We start from the raw sequence: 17,439 nt of genomic DNA on the forward strand, positions 1-17,439 counted from the left end.
ATTAAACTAATAATCATATTTTTTGTGTATGTATCTCCTTTCCAAATCATTAGTTATATTTTAACAATACTACTCCTACAGGAAAGTTAAACAAATAAAAAAAGATTTTCAATATGTGATTTGAAATTCTATTTCATATATTTTATTAATTTTACAAATGGATGATGCAGCGTTGGGGTAACTGAATCTGAACCCTGATTTAAGGATCATTAAGCTCACACAAGAGACCTACTTACCTCTATTATATTAATTGCATCATATAATGTCTATTGTGACAATAAGGGGTATATTTATCAAATCTTCTTAAAAGGAAACTTGGAGGTGTTGCCGGTAGCAACCAATCAGATTCTAGCAAAAATGTATCTAGTACAGTCTAGGATATGAAAGAAAGAATCTGATTGGTTGCTATGGACAACACCTCCACTACTGTCTGAGCATTGACCATTAAAATCTACAAACGTTATTGAGATGGAGTTTGTGTCGCTCAGATTAATACTCAACAGGCGCCTTTATTCAGATCTCATTACCAGCTATTACTATGCCCTCCAGGGTCACATAAAAGTCACAATGTTGGCCACATAGGATAAAAATAAATATCTTCTTTAGAACCTGGCAACAGAACTGTCCATCATAATGCTGAAGAATTTCTACATTCTGCATTGATGTGTAGCTGCAGATTCTTCCCAAGGCTCTTATATCTGTTATTATAAGTGATGGCTATGATGGGCTATGAAGACTCTAAGATTATGGTGCCTATTTCTGAAATTAGCAAACTGTGATATTCAAATCACTTTGAATTTTCAAATACAGTTCCAGCTATGGTATAAGCTTTGTCTACCAGCAGACTTTTCCCAATGAGACAAAAAACACACAGTCCATGGATCATAGTGGATTTTTATTAACATATCTTACAATGTTTGTTAGCTTTTGCTTTACACATCTCCTGTATTAGAAAGATCAAGCTAGCTCCTACAGTAATGTACTGTACTTAAATGACCATTCGAACATCATAGCACACAAATACATACTCACACATTATTATTATTTTTAAAAGATCTTTTGAATTTGCAAAGCTGAGATAACGAATATGATGGAAATAAAAATGAGGTTCAAACCTTTATATAAGCAGCATGCATTCAAATGCAGAGGGCAACCAAGATGTATTGTATGATAATTAACATAGTCACCAGAACCAACAGATAACCTATCCCATTTTCCATTTGTTAGCGATAATCACCCGACGTCACGTCACACCCATTTTAACAAACATTTAAAAACACGATGGTGAAATCCTTATTTTCTTTTAATGCAGATCAATTGCATTACACAGCTAAATAAACCTGACAGATCATTTACAAGAACAAACAGATAGCTCAGTGACAGCCAATGTCTTATCAATGGCTTATGATAGATTACAACAGTCACTAAATAAAGTACTGCTTAGCATAACTTATATCTGGATATTTCTGATTTTATTTAATTTTGTAGCTGAATAATTAGACAAGCAACAATGTTAACAAATGGGTACATTCACAAAAAAAAACCCAAAACGTTAAGCTAGGCTGCTTAATGTCACGTTTTGTGGCTTTCCTAGTTAAACCTCCTAAGAGATTGGCATCTTCAAGTTTACCGGTTTGACTGTATAGATACATTTCAGGTAAGGAAAATTAAACTACATTATGGAAAAAAAAACCATATAGGTATATGCTGTGAGATGCCAGAACTCATGAGAGGGTATCTTTAGATGGACTTGCCAGCAGCATATAAAGGCTCCTGGACACAAATGAGAATACAGAACTGCTTGGTGCATTGTTTTTGACCCATCCCTGTCAGCTGACATGAATCTGGTTGGGTCGTCCACATGAAAGTGTTGCCGTTTATCCCCCTTCTGCTCTGCGGGAGTTTCCTGTCCTCCCTGAGCTCACCTGCATTATGGTATTACAGGTGTACCAGGCACAGGAAGTGGAATCCCAAATTTTCATGTGCACCTCTTGGAAAAAAAAAAAAAAAAATCACACATGGCCTGTTTCATTGGATTTTGTGAATAGTTAGCTCAAAAGACAATGATAGTAGGCAAAACACACATGAACAACGTTTAATTAACAGTTGTTTTTGCAGTAATTTTGTAAAGAAGAGAGGGGTATGGTTTGGACAGTCTGTAGGCAACAAGTACACTTAAGTGTGTCTGCACTCAGTGGAGGTAGCCGTTTGATAAGATGTATTCATGAGAAAGCAGCCTATCACTTCATTCGGAACTAGTGACATCACCGAATATCAGCTTAGCTCACAATGTGGCTGCTTCCACTACACGAGGCATATGAAGCTTTGATGTTACAGGGGAAGAGCATTCCCCATTCACGCTCATTTTACGCTGAATAAGCGCGGCCTCGCTTTAGAAAGCTGTGGTATCCTGGCCAAAAAAAAAGACCAATCTGACACTGTCCAAAGCCTAAATCAGATATCACTCTGCTTATCTGAACCTACCATGGCCAACAGATACAAATGGACTGGGTAAAAAGGGTGTATAGGAATTTGTTTTCCTTTGCAGTGCATACTATATGTACGGGCACAAAACCATCAAATTAGATCAAATTGAGATCAAGAAAATCACACAGATTTCATCAATTTCCAAAAGGAATATTTGCAATTGGCACATGTTGGCTAAGCTTTGAATGACAGAGAAATAATTTCAACCAAACTACCTTTAAAATCCTGTTCTTGTTGCAGGAAATCAAGCAGAAAATACGTCTGTGTTTCTGGAGTACAGCATAGATGATATTCTTGAGCAGATGGGGGATTTTGAGCTATGTCTCATATATAGGACAAGTCACAAATTCGTGTTCCAATCAATTGCATATGACTCGATGAATAGCATGAATGTTCCAAATTAGATTCTCTTGTGTTCTCACACAGGACCTAGATCACCCATACTCTCTCAGATGTCATTTACACCTGATGCACAGCCTATAATAAGGTACTTACCCTGGCAAAACTGAACGGAGATGGAAAATAAACAGGTTGGGCTTAATTAAATAAAAACAGTAATCCAAACCAATTTTGATTTCAATCACTTATCTAGTGAGAGTCTAAAAATTCCTGAGAATAAAATTCAGTTTTCGCAAAGCCTAAAAAGCTTTCAAACAGACCCTCAACAAATAACGCACTTATTTATATATCCCTGAATGCATGTATTCTCTTTTTCTTTACACACATACAGTTATATTTATATATGATTACATTTCCATGTAAAATGTTAATTTTATAACATCTGTAACTATACAATATTTCACAGAAAACAAAATGTGTTTTACAACAAATTTCTAATTACATATAAACACTCAAAAACAAACAAAAAAACAAAACAAAAACGGAAGGACTGAAAAACACACAGTAATAGATTAGTTTACAGTGAGCTTATCAAACATTTAAAAATGCAGTCCCCACTTAGCAATTATACTAACGCACTCCACCACACTACTCTAGGCCCGTTAAACTATTGTTTTAGTACGGCTGAGTAGCTTTAAAGGGAAGGCTCCAAAGCCAGACTTAAAGCACAAATCACAGCACATAATATTCACAATAATCTGTTTTCCTCTGGCAGCTTGCATTGGAGAGAGAATTATAAAGTGACATACCCACTGGGATACACAGCAGGGTTAACAAAACCTTAGCAAGGCTTGTTCTACTGAACTGTGCACAATACACGTCAGTGAAGCCTCCGCTGACTAGATCATTCCACAAATAAGGATGTAGCCAGGAAAAAAAAACCATACAGAAATAAGAAAGAAATTCTACATAGAACAAGCGGAACTGCGCCTTGAACATTCAGGATTCGTTGTGCTTTCTGGACAATGCCGTTCGTAGTGTTCTCTTGCAGATTTTTTTCTGTTCTTATACCTTACTCTTCCAGGGCTTGTGAGGATGTGTTTTCATTAGTACAATAGCACCTAATAACTAATAAGCTTTATGGTGGCAGGGTTCACGCCTGCCTCCTCTTTCCATGGGAAGCCCTTTGCTTCTTGCTAGCGATTCCATTTGCGATTGCATTGATCTTCACAACCCATTGTAATGCGGCCCCCATCTCTTATTGATGTGATCAAACGTGTGAGTCACCCACTGCTGCTCAAGCACATTGTACCGCTCCTTGCAGATGTACAGAGGCTTTCCACGTCTGTGAAAAGAAGATTCTGGATGTAACAAGGGCGTTTTTACAGTAAATAAGCAAAGAGTGAGTAAAGCCACTATTTGACATTACTATACCTTGTAGGTAAAAAGCTGTTTATTATTGAGCTGAAGAATATGCCTAACATAATGAAAGTGTTTATACTAAATTAAGTATGTCCACCATGCACTCTGAGACCTTTGCTGTCTGCTGAGTCAGCAGAGTGTGAGTGACAAGCTTTTGGACTTGATCTGCAGAAATACATTGGCCCTCTACAAGTGTAATTAGTAAAGTTACTTACAATGGTGGAGTCATACAGGGGAGCACGGCCTGTGATATCTCAGTATCTTAACGGAGGGAAATTTTAGTTATTTGACCTACACAAAATCCCGTTATTACAAGTGGGATGTGGTTGTAAGTAGACAATTACTGTATTTTATTTACTGTTTAGGGCTTTATTGTTCCTTTTAGCCCATCTCACTCTAACCTTGATGGTTACTCTGAATGCTTCACACATATAAATGCTCATGTATGAAAAGTTTAGCAGGGGCAGGTTCAGGTAATAATTTGCCAAGGGGAACAACGATAATAAATGTATTATTTTGCTTATGGAAGTTATTACCTGAGTTCCCTGTCCTCTTCTCCATGTGCATCCAGATACACAGAACCCCACAGGCAGAACCGATTCCCCCGGATGATGATTATTACAGAGGCATTGATCAGCAAGAAGATCCCTGTCCCAGCACCACAGTTCTGGGAATGCTGTAGAGGAACGGATCAACATCATTAAGTAGGGAACTGCAATCCTGTCATCATTCACCTAAAGCAAGATTACAATACAATATTTCCCTACTTAAAACTATTTGTTTACAGACATTAAACCTTGTAATGTGCACAATTCACGTTACTTGTACAAACCATCCAGTTACTGCCACCTGCACTCAGGATTACCGAGAAGGGTGCCCTTATTAGAGGCCATTGTAAAAGGGGCAATGAAGAATACAAAAAAAATAATCTAATTTCAGAAGGAAACAACAAAGTTAGGAGTATTTGGGAAAAAAATATAACTTTAATAATAAAAATAATATTTTTTTTGATTGCACCAATGTTACAGTTTAGTATACGATGACAGACAAGCAATCATTTACATGCATTTTTTAAATGAGTTCATCTTATGGATTTTAAATATCTACATTAAACCATATCTCTATTTGAATCCATAGTTAACAGGTCCAGTGACCTGCGCTAGCTAGATTACGGACCTTCTTAGCTTCTGAATAGAGAACACTGATTGGGTGTCTGATGGAGTTAGATTATTTTAGGAACGGCAGGGATCCCGATAACCCGATCCCTGCTGTCCATCTATTTGGAGGATGGGGTAGAGTGGTCTTTTGGATAGTTTTACAGTCATTGACACTTAAACCTGGCCTGCTGATAATGGCTAAAACTACAGAATACAAGGTTTCCAAGTGGTCCTGTTGAAAACTAAGTTTGCTGGAAGCTCCTGCTTAAAGCAGGCAGATCCATCAGGTATTCTAGTGGATAAAAAATGTTACTTCTCTTTCTTTAACCTATGAGATGTTTCAAGACAATCGTATGCATTTATATGGGCCTATCAAAGTAAACCCTCAGCCTTAACAGTCCAGCAAATAGGCCAAATGTCTGTAGTATTCTTTTATCTGAAAATCATCATTATGCACATCAAAAATGTTAGTATCTGGATAAGCACACGCCAACACGATGATTAAACCTTAATAAGTACCACTATTGTTTGGACGCAGACACCCTTGTAGAAAAGCATTATGGTGGTCACACAGTGATACAAGTAGAGGAGAGATAGGTCTCTTACCAATACACATTCACAGAAATTCTGCTGTTTACAGCAAAGGCCCTTTAAGCAAACAAACGTGCCACAAATAAGACAAAGTGCAGGATCCTTGGGGACCTTGGAGCACACACTGCAGGACTTCCTATGATAATATTGGAAGATCGTGTTGTAGATGTCTGGTAACTGAAGGAGGCGCGGCAAGTCCCACTTAGGTTCTTGAATAAGTAAAGCCTGGAAAAGGAAACTCAATTAACAAACCAACCTGCAGGACATTCAAAAATTATGATTTTTGTTCAAATATAAGAGAATCTATCCTTTAAATATTAACAATGTATAACTGGTTCATGCATTTGTACAAACATAACACGTGGGATGAACAGTTCATCACTTACAGGGAAGGGAGGGGGGTCGTACTGCTGTTATAACGGACAGTGCATATGTGCAGGAACCAATCAGAATCTAGCTTTGTTGATCTAGTACAGGCCTAGCCAACCTGTGGCTCTCCAGGTGTCGTGAAACTACAAGTTCCAGCATGCCCTGCCAGCTATCATCTGGCTATCTACTGGCAAAGCATACTGGGGCTTGTAGTTTCACAATATCTGGAGAGCCGCAGGCTGACCAGGTCTGATCTAGTACAAGTCAGGTAATGAAATCAAATAAATATCCACAGTGACTGCCATGGTTCCCTGCACATTGACACTTGATCGTAGATTACCCTCAGGGACTTCTGGATGTCAATGATATATAAATGCTATTTTTAGGATACTACCCATAGTGAACTTACTCTGACCTCTGATGATCACAGCAGATTATTAATGTTTTAATGGAAGCTTATAGACGGACAGGCCAGAGCAAAGTGTGCAGCAGGACTTCCAACTATAAGAGCATGTGTTTGGGATTTTTTTAAAGGGGGAATTTATATCAATTTGTAATTTTTTTTTAAACATTTTTATTTTACGTCGACCGATATCCTGTGTCTGTGTTGCATGAGTGATACAACAAACCCACATCTACCATTACACCCTACAAGTGATATCCTGCAACCCAGCAAGCCTGCACTAAGCTTCTACACAAACCGGCCCTGTGCATTGTGTGCTCTCCTCAGCAATCTCCAAGTAATTGCATCATTTTAATTAGGAGAACAAGGTGTCAGTAAGAGAACAATATATATATATATACTTTATTTTAGATGGACCATGTTATGAAAGGACACATATGAAACTGTTGTATAACAAGTAATGTAGAATATAGCTATGGTAAGCTTATACAGCATGGGGCAGCACGGTAGCATAGTGGTTAGCACTCCTGCTTTACAGCACTGGGGTCATGAGTTCAATTCCTGACCATGGCCTTATCTGTGAGGAGTTTGTATGTTCTCCCCGTGTTTGCGTGGGTTTCCTCCCACATTCCAAAAACATACTGGTAGGTTAATTGGCTGCTATCAAATTGACCCCAGTCTGTGTGTGTGTTAGGGAATTTAGACTGTAAGCCCCAATGGGGCAGGGACTGATGTGAGTGAGTTCTCTGTACAGCGCTGCGGAATTAGTGTCACTATATAAATAAATGATGATGATACACAGAGTATAGTGTTGGGAAATAACAGGACTCCCAACTAGGAGGGGAAATATTATTGCTTGTTGCTGAATAAAGCTGCTTTACATTTGCTATAGTAATTAAATCAATGTTTTGTTGCAGTTTGTGGTTTCCATCTAAGTTTACTTTGACTGAAACTAATATATCATCATTCACAGAACATTGTGACAAGTTCAGTTAAAGGCCACAGTATGGATGCTATTCTGTTGTCTTCTACATTGTGCTAGTACCCGTATTCTTAGTGGTGCTCAACCTTATTTCATCTGGAACCCCGACTATCTCTAATATCACAAACAGTATTACACAAACTAAATAACAGTACATACGTTCACTTGATCTGGGTGCTTTTCTGCAAAGAGAATCACTTCTGAGCACCACTGAGACATCAGGTCAAATGCGGAGACCGGCCAGTCGAGGCACGAGGCACTGGTGAACTCTCGTGATGTTTGATGGATCAATGGCAGAATTCCTAAGTAGCTGCAAAGAACAATAAATTCATCTTCTTCCTGTGAAGGAATGAAAGATAAAACCTAATTTAGAGACAGATCTGAAAGTAGAAAAGGCACAAAAGCCCATTATTAGGTTTATTACATGAAGAGGGGAGTTTGTGATTCTGAAGACAGATCGAGTGCTGCAGCCGGGTGAGCTTCTGTGTGACTGGTGCCCCGGATTTAAAGGATACCCCCCTCCCTAGTTAGTACATGTAGGTGGGACAGCACAGAACATTGAGGTGACATTGAAATAACACCTACGTTAGCATTAGGTGGTAAATCCTATGACACTGGCCAAAGGGCAGTACGGTGGCTTAGTGGTTAGCACTTCTGCCTCACAGCACTGGGGTCATGAGTTCGATTCCAGACCATGGCCTTATCTGTGTGGAGTTTGTATGTTCTCCCTGTGTTTATGTGGGTTACCTCCGGGTGCTCCGGTTTCCTTCCACACTCCAAAAACATACTGGTAGGTTAATTGGCTGCTATCAAAAATTAACCCTAGTCTCTCTCTCTCTCTCTCTCTCTCTGTCTGTGTGTGTATGTTAGGGAATTTAGATTGTAAGTTCCAATGGGGCAGGGACTGATGTGAGGGAGTTCTCTGTACAGCGCTGCGGAATCAGTTGCGCAATATAAATAAATGGTGATAATGATGATGAAAGGTATCGGGAGCCACTAAAACTAAATGACATGAACAGATTCATCCTAAGCCTGGATGGTGAATGGTAAAGCTCCTAATGGTCCTGTATACACAAAGGGCTTTCAGTGGCTGTAGAGTGATGTACCTGGCAGCTTGGAATATCCACTCCAAACAGGTGGTGCTGGAGGAGGCTTGTGACCCTCAGGAAGGGCAGGCAGTACTGCTGCAGGAACTGCTCAATGGACTGGGAAGACCACACATTGGGGCCGGTCTACAAACAAAAACATCAGTGATAGGTTAATGGCTAAACAAGAATAACATACAGCAAATCAACTGTATGCAACATAGAAGTTACATATATAAAGCACTGTGCTCCGGGCTGTTAGCATCTACACACAAAACAATTCTAAATAAAGAACAAACATTGGTTTACACTGTACAAGGTTCAGGGTTACAATACATTAACCTCCATCTAGGTACCTTTGTCCCATCCTCCGTCTCTTCATTTTGTTGTGTGTTACCTCCAGGTAATTCACTAATCACAAAACTGAGCAAAGCTTCCCATGACATCCTGGGAGTATAGGAACTCTGCCAACAAAATAACAATCATTCTTTATACTCTATTCAGTGTTACTATTAGGACATGAAGTTACCACTGCAATATCAAATCTATTTTATTAAAAGTGTAGCATATAATGTCACTGATAATAATGATCTTATCTTATAATATTCTCCTTCTAAACAACAAAACAGTATTAATAACTGTACGATCAACATAATTATTGTATGCTTTACAACAATATATAACTATATATCTATCTATATTTCTCTCTCTCTATATATATATCTATATATATATTGCCATTTTGTGGGCTGAAGAACTATTCAGCGTACCAATTTACTGGGAACTAGCAACACCATTGGGGAACCCTACAAAAAGTGTCTCAGTGATGCCGCTACTTCCTAGGAAACTGATTGGCTGCATTCTTACGACTGATGCCTCAGCCCACAGAATAGCTGTCTCCACCTACAGGAGAAAAAATAAATAAAATAAAAATGCAAGCATGTTTTTTTTGTTTTGCGGAGGAAGACTTGTAGTCTGTGTTCTGGGAGGGGCACCAAAAAAAACTTTAGTAAAATAAACAAAAAAAACAAACACACACACTTATAGACCCTATAGTTTTATCTCAACTATAGTACAACACACATTTGGAAAAAACAAAAAGGGAGACATTGGTGAATACATTTCAGATGCATTACCTTCATAATATCTTTGTCTAAATTTGCCTATACAATACTGATAAAATATTTTTTAAAAATTCCATAATAAAAAACCATGTCTGTCACAGAAAAAATAAGATTCACCTAGATGCCTTAACAGATACAAATTATTATTTTGAACTTAATCAACACATGGTCTGGTCATGTCACTAAAAAGTACCAATGGTCATTAAATGTGGTAGAGAAGTGGACAACTTAAGGTTAAGCTAGCAGAACAATAAACACTGAGGGCTAGAGTTACTAAGCTGCGGGTTTGAAAAAGTGGGGATGTTGCCTATAGCAACCAATCAGATTCTAGCTTTCATTTATTTAGTACCTTCTACAAAATCACAGCTAGAATCTGATTGGTTGCCATAGGCAACATCCCCACTTTCTCAAACCCGCAGCTTAGTAAATCTAGCCCTGAGTCACAAATCATATTCTCAAAGAAAGACTTGGACATAAAAAATGGGTTTTACATTTAAAGATTTCATGAAAATAAGGTCTCCCAGCTATGCACAGGTTAAACACACACCTTCTGCCAGCATCATATAGTGCCTTTCTTCTGTGCAAGTAAAGTATTTGGCTGTCTGCTTCTCAGAATATCAATTATACAATCATTGATTCTGCCTCCGCTGCATGTTTGGAGTTGAAACTTTTCATAAGGGCTGATGGCTGAGAAATGTCACCTTTAGTAGTAATAGCTCATTCCCTAGCAACGTATCACGTAGAAGCTTTCACAAAAATAGAAAGCATTGATTTTCCGCTTCTAATAGTTATTTAAAAAAAAAACACACAACTTTAAAAGTTCCAAACACATTTAAAATAAACTCGCTGATGCCAGCAGGAAGGAGGTGACTTATCCTTCACTGTCTAATCTCTGCAATGTACTGTGCTGACAGTTTATTTTTTTTTTGGTCTTTATTTAGAAATACCAACTTTTTTGTGTGATCCGGACTCCCTCCAAGTGGCACATTCCTCAGGGCGGAGTTTATGAGTGAGCGCAATGAGCGCCTGAGTATACAGCAAGGAGTACAGCACTTTCACAATGCAGGTAAAATGTTCTGCAAATGAAAAACAAACATTCTTCATGAAAACATAATGAAAATCACTGATAGCTTCCTATGTTTTACCTGTTAATTTAACTATAGGTATATAATCTTATATCAAAAACAGCATCATTATTCATCTTATCTACCTGTATAGAAGCTAGAATCTTGAAATCATTAGCCAGGAGAAGAGTGAGCAATGGCTACAGAGCACTATGGCCTTGGGATATAAACTGTGCTTGTCTTAGGTCACCCAAATGACAACATAAAACTATGTGTAGCATACACATCACTTTGCAAAATTAAGTAGAAAACATTTTGAGGTTAGTGTCCCTTTAAACATGCAAATTCACTGATGAACTTGCCCACAAAAAGCCAGCGTAAGATCTTATACCCCCCCTCCCCCCTGCCAAAAGAAAACCAAATGCACTGAATACCTGGCTGAAAATAATTTAAATGAAGCGTTTTGTAACATTCACATATAAAGGTTGCCACACTATAATGGAAAATTCCAATTTTTATTATTTTTTTATTCCCATTTAGAATTAGATATAGAAAATAAGAAAATAGAATATTCTGCAAATACAACCCACAGCCTCTCTCTGATCATTTGCTGGATATACTTTGACAGGTTTGTTTCCATCTTTGGTGGGCTAGCTATAGAGTCGTCTACAGCCGTCCCCTACAACCCCATCAACTGTCCAACTTCATCTGGTTTTCAAAGAGTAGCAGGAAAAGCTGTTATACTAGATAATGATTCAACATAGAATACGGATTACATTTACATACTATACTTTGCACAATTAAGAGCATTTTATTCAAGGTCCTATACAGTAAAGTAAAGATGACAGATCCTCTTTAAACTGCATTTTATACTTTTCCCATATTTTACGTAAAACTGCAGCCAGTATAATGTACATAGCCGGCCTATTTCATACCATACTTCTAATGTACAATCAGACACCATGCAAAATGATGAACTTTGCCCAACAAGGAACATCTTGATTGACAACGTAAAGACACTTTATTTTGGACAATTGCACAACATTGAGCAGTAAATATTGTGAGATGAAAGTATAAAAATACTCTTGCTATAGGACTTAACCTAGCTTCTATAAAGGTGTTACTAAGTATGATTGTCCAAGCTCCAGGACAGACAACAGACCGTGGGAGTTCTCTGTATATATAGAGTGATTGACCTGTATTTATTATGCGGACACTCAAGTGACCGCACAATGTTTGGAGGGCAAAAGGTTGGTCCATCATTAGTGCTCCAGAAATACCAGACGATAGGTTTGGTCAATGTATGTAAATAGGATCATCCCTACATCTCACTCTGAGGTCTTAATGACCAATACGGACACAAGTATCCAGTTACTGTATAGGAGGAGTATACATGAAAAGCAAAATAAAGGACCAATCTCAGGGCATTGATCTGCAACCAGTAGGCAACCAAGTGTGAAAAGGAATCAGACTTTAGATAGTTATGGCCGCATATATTTAGTGGAGGACATACAAGTACGTGGAATAAAAAGAGAAAAAAATGGACAGTTTTTTTTAATATACAAACCTATATTTGTTACCAGAGACAAAAAAAAAACACACCAACAAGACTATTTATATATTTTGGTTCCCTATTGTACCATAGGAGAAGTAGACAGAAAAATAGAAATGATGTATTAACGTTTGCTTGATAACTCTGTAATGTAAGCTGAACAGTGAACAGGACCAGCCACAGCCCTGGACCCAGCTATATCATTCATCTTGCTCACACCATTCTCCCAGCCAAGTGTAGATTTATCTATATACATCTAGGAGGAGGAGACTTAGCCGAGTGGTTATTGGGCACTTAACTTTCTGTAACAGCTCTCAGCATATATAGTGTAATTTAGCACTTGGCTTAGCGTAGGGATATATAATTGCAGTAATAAGTTTAGGATAGGGAACTTTGTCTTGGTGTAAGGACATTTATTTTAGTGTAGGGGCATGTAGCATAATGTATATGCTAGTTTATTATATATATTCTCAGTAATAAGTTAAAGTAATACAGTTGATCAAAGATAAAGACACAATTGCTACTTATATCTGACATATTTGCCAGAATTGGCAATATTTTTAAACTCATTAACAATGACTTAGTGGTTAGCACTTCTGGCTCACAGCACTGGGGTCATGAGTTTGATTCCCAACCATGGCCTTATCTGTGTGGAGTTTGTATGTTCTCCCCGTGTCTGCGTGGGTTTCCTCCGGGTGCTACGGTTTCCTTCCACACTTCAAACTAATACTAGTAGGTTAATTGGCTGCTATCAAATTGATGTGTGTGTGTGTGTGTGTGTGTGTGTGTGTGTGTGTGTTAGGGAATTCAGACTGTAAGCCCCAATGGGGCAGGGACTGATGTGAGTGAGTTCTCTGTACGGCTCTGCAAAATTGGTGGCGCTATATAAATAGCTGATGATGATGATTAACACAAACTGTGCGCTGTCTTTTCCTTTGCATTCCTGTGGATACTGGTACAGCCCAGAGAATGGCTGCCTTCACAGTGACAGCTCAAATTTAAATCGACCCTAGAAACTTGATAAATTCAGCAAAAATGAATTTACATCACTGAGAAGAATGAGCAAGTTTCCACAATGGCTTTAAAATGAGTGCAAACCATTTTTAGGTAGGATGCTCACTGAGAAAGTCTAACTCCTTTCTATTTAAGAATAATACCTATAGCTGACTTTTCTTCAGCCGTGTTTGGATGCTTCAACAGAACAGTTTTATTATTGCTTTCAGCTGCCCAATCAATCAGAAGACTTATACAGCAAGTTTAAGTAGACTTTATTGAATATTGCAGTTCTAGCTGTGGATGGGGCATTTTATTTACTGGGAAAAAAAAAAAGACACGAACAAGCAGTAACGGCTGATGCTAAAGGCTGCAAATGAAGAAATAATTCTTAGGGCAGATTGACACTAACAGACGGAAAAGAAAATAAGTACCAATTCTTATTTAACAGACTTGCCAAGGCAGATGTGAATGTAAATACTGTCTTTTATAAACATGCGTGCCTGGCAGTAACGGAAATGTGGAGTCTTGTATCAAACCTGGAGATCTGTAGCCGCTGATCTGTCTCTAGAACACACCATCAATCACACGTGAAGCCAAAGTCTTTTATTTTGACAATCAATTTTATTTTACACATTATCACTGACATGAAATATATCTGTCCAGCCGCAGCATTTATCGGATGAAAGGCAAACAACAACAGAACGTTCACACGTTGTCATAGAGGATGTCACAAATTTTTGAAACAATCTACCCGAATAAAGTATGTTCGGTATCACAAAAAAAAAACACACACACACACACATATATATATATATAATATAATATAATATACAAACATACATACACACACAAATATACCACTATTTCAGAGGAACAGAAAAAGCAGAATCACCAAAGCCTGTATAACCCCAATATGGCTCATTAGTGCAGGACAAGGTCTTCTGGTGTGCATGTGAAGTGCTGAGCTGAAACAACTATAGGCAATAGCCATATAGTTTTGTGAGCATATGCCATTTTAAATAATAAAGCCAATTAGAACACGTGTGTTTTAAGGAACGTGTTAATTTACATTAGAGGGTTTTTTGCTGCCTCATTCTAAAGAGCATCTTGGATGGTTAGAATGAAGTGGTGTCAGTTCTGATGTTACTCTTCGGAATGGAATAAGACAGTGCTCCCTGCTGTCCACACTGATCCTGGCCCTGGTTTAAATAAGCTCCTAGTTTCAGTTGTCAGAGCTAAAATAGACATTCACAGGATGCTGATGGGTGTCAGGAACTTTAATATCTCATTCTTTGCAGACAATATCATACTATCTCTCGCACAACCTCAGATCTTCATTCCTAACCTGTGCACAGGTATAGTGAGATCTTGGAGCTAAAATATTCTAAATCAAAAGCCATGCTAACACGTCTCCTGTCAGGATAAATAGTGCCTGATTTTAGTTTTCAATCAAAAATGGCAACAAAAAAGGTTAAGTACTTGGGGATCTTCATAAGATCAATATACAAGCATTTATAGCAAGATAAATAGACCCCACTAAAGTTCAGGCTGATTTTACTTCATGGCAACAAGCATACAATCTTGTGTTTTAACAGAATCATCTTGGTCAAAATGTGTATATCCCCAAATTGGTTATATCTTTCCCAAACCTTCCCAGTCAGAGAACCTTACACAATGGTGAACAAAATCCAAAAAGGTCTTGCGTGATTTTTGTGGAACGGCAAAGATTTCTTCCTCTCTCCATAAAAAACCCATATGGAGAGAGAATAGAGGCCTACTTGATGTTAAGTTATATTCTCTGGCATCTCATTTCAAACAGACCGCAGAAAGCTTTTCTCCCACTAATATAATCTCCTGGTTATATCGAAGTTAGCTACTTAAACTTAATACCACCCCCAAGACTATTGACCCGACGATTCCACAACTGAATGTCCTTAGGGTCGCTATAGACTTCAGTGAATAGAGATGTTGAGCTTCCTGACATCCAAAAGAAAATGCCCTCATTACCACTGCTACTATTCAAAGTAGACATTTCCTTTTTTCACTTCTGTCCTATGAGATGTCTCCCAACGAGGAATCATAACACCGATCTACACGAATATGTATGATTATCCTTTCTATATGGCATGTTACTCGACAACCGCATGTGGACAATTGGTGGAAAGTGAGGGAAGGAGTAGCAAAAAGCTCCATCTCTACTCTGAGGAAGAAGAAATGGCCTCTAAGTTACAATGTAGGTGGTACTACATCCTGGACAGGTTAAGCATGAAGTATCCCACTTCTAATCCCAGATGTTGTAGGAATTGCAGCCACTGGGGAACTCTCCTCTGTAGTTGATGAACCTACCCATGGATTATTTCTTCTGGATTAAGATGTACACCCTACTTAATGCCACGTTGGAGTCACTTCTCCATAAGGATCTATGGAATTTCCTTTTGTGTTCCCACCCCGCCAGAACCATTCTAGTCCTTCCAAGAAGCTAATAACCCTGTCCTGACAGCTGCCAAGTGCCTTATTGCTAAGAATTGGAAGTACCCCAAACCCCCCTCGATACCATTACTTAAGAGTTATCTGGCACATTGCATTCATGGACAAAATGACATACTATCTGCATCGAAGAGATAACATTGTGCGCTTATGATCTCCTTGGATTTTAAAATGAAAGTCACAACCAATCAAAACCTTCCTCAGATCTGCACTCGCAGAGTCGTATCTAGAGCCTTATATTATAAGGTGCTCGCAGATCCCGGTACAAGTACTCGAATACACACACATAGGCGGGGATGTGTTTCACCAATGTATCCCATCATAGGTTTCCTGTACTGATCCCTCCCCTCCCTTTCAAGCCACCATATCCCCCTACTTCCCAGTTACTTACGGTAACCACCCATGACACATTGTTATGCTACCCTGATGTTCTTCTTGATTTCAATTACACTAACTACCACGTGCTACGTCTCATACTGCTCTGCTATTTATGCTGACCTACTAAAATAAATAGCTTTTGATTATCAAATAAGTTATGAAAGTTTAAAGTACGTCAAACTCGCCTTAAAATTACTTTGTTCATGAGGAAACCGAATGGCAGGCAATAATTAACAAAAATTGGCATCCTGGATTTCTGCTGACGTCTAATGTTCCTGGTTTACAAAAGACTAAAATTGTTCCTCTGTGTGATAAATGCTCACAGAACAGGAGAAGAGCCAAATGCTGAGTCCAAGTAAGCTCCTAGTGCAACGGTGCTAAATGATAACAAAGGCAGTCATGGGGCGGCTTCCAAAGCAAAGGCATGCAATTAAATGGATTTTATTTTATTTTTTTTAAATGAAGATGCTGCATTGTGCAGCATGTGGTAATAAGTAAGTAGCCATAGTCATCTGCCCACCACTTACCACAAATGATCAAAATAGAACCTAATCCATCCTCAGACTAAAAATATGGCTGTTGAACAAAGAAAATGTCATCATGGAAATACATTTTCTCATATGTACATTTATTACAACAGCCTTGATATTGATTACCCATATAAGATGTTGAAAGAACAAGTAAAGTCAATTCGGGCATATATATATATATATATATATATATATATATATATATATATATATATATATATATATATATATATATATATATATATATATAGATCTGTTTGTTCTATACGGTAAATAAAGCTGGAATTCTTTAGGTGGGACTTGTTTCTCCGTCCCTTCATTATCCTGAGATAGTTGAGAAGCCATAACTCTAATGATTGGTTTGCTCATCTCCTAGGTAACAGAATCTCTCAGTACAGACTGGAATATAGAGGACTAATACCCAGTGAGGTCCTAGCACTGATAACTGACACACCATGCTATGCCATTTGAGC

General features: G+C 38.2%; 1 protein-coding gene across 8 annotated transcripts in view; it reads right to left on the reverse strand.

Annotated features, from left to right (window-relative positions):
* Positions 1 to 878: 878 nt before the first annotated feature.
* UBR3 (ubiquitin protein ligase E3 component n-recognin 3) overlaps positions 879 to 17,439 on the reverse strand; it is a 112,821-nt gene continuing 96,260 nt past the window's right edge. For all 8 annotated transcript variants that reach the window (XM_075180674.1, XM_075180673.1, XM_075180676.1 and 5 more), the window contains 7 exons: positions 10,911 to 11,035; positions 9,192 to 9,299; positions 8,857 to 8,982; positions 7,910 to 8,089; positions 6,012 to 6,221; positions 4,785 to 4,924; positions 879 to 4,171 (listed from right to left, as the gene is read on the reverse strand). In XM_075180674.1, the coding sequence (XP_075036775.1) occupies positions 4,054 to 4,171; positions 4,785 to 4,924; positions 6,012 to 6,221; positions 7,910 to 8,089; positions 8,857 to 8,982; positions 9,192 to 9,299; positions 10,911 to 11,035 (1,007 nt within the window). In that variant the 3' untranslated portion in view covers positions 879 to 4,053. The remainder of the gene's footprint in view (positions 4,172 to 4,784; positions 4,925 to 6,011; positions 6,222 to 7,909; positions 8,090 to 8,856; positions 8,983 to 9,191; positions 9,300 to 10,910; positions 11,036 to 17,439) is intronic.

The sequence above is a fragment of the Mixophyes fleayi genome, chromosome 7 (assembly GCF_038048845.1).
Source record: "Mixophyes fleayi isolate aMixFle1 chromosome 7, aMixFle1.hap1, whole genome shotgun sequence".
Taxonomy (NCBI): domain Eukaryota; kingdom Metazoa; phylum Chordata; class Amphibia; order Anura; family Limnodynastidae; genus Mixophyes; species Mixophyes fleayi.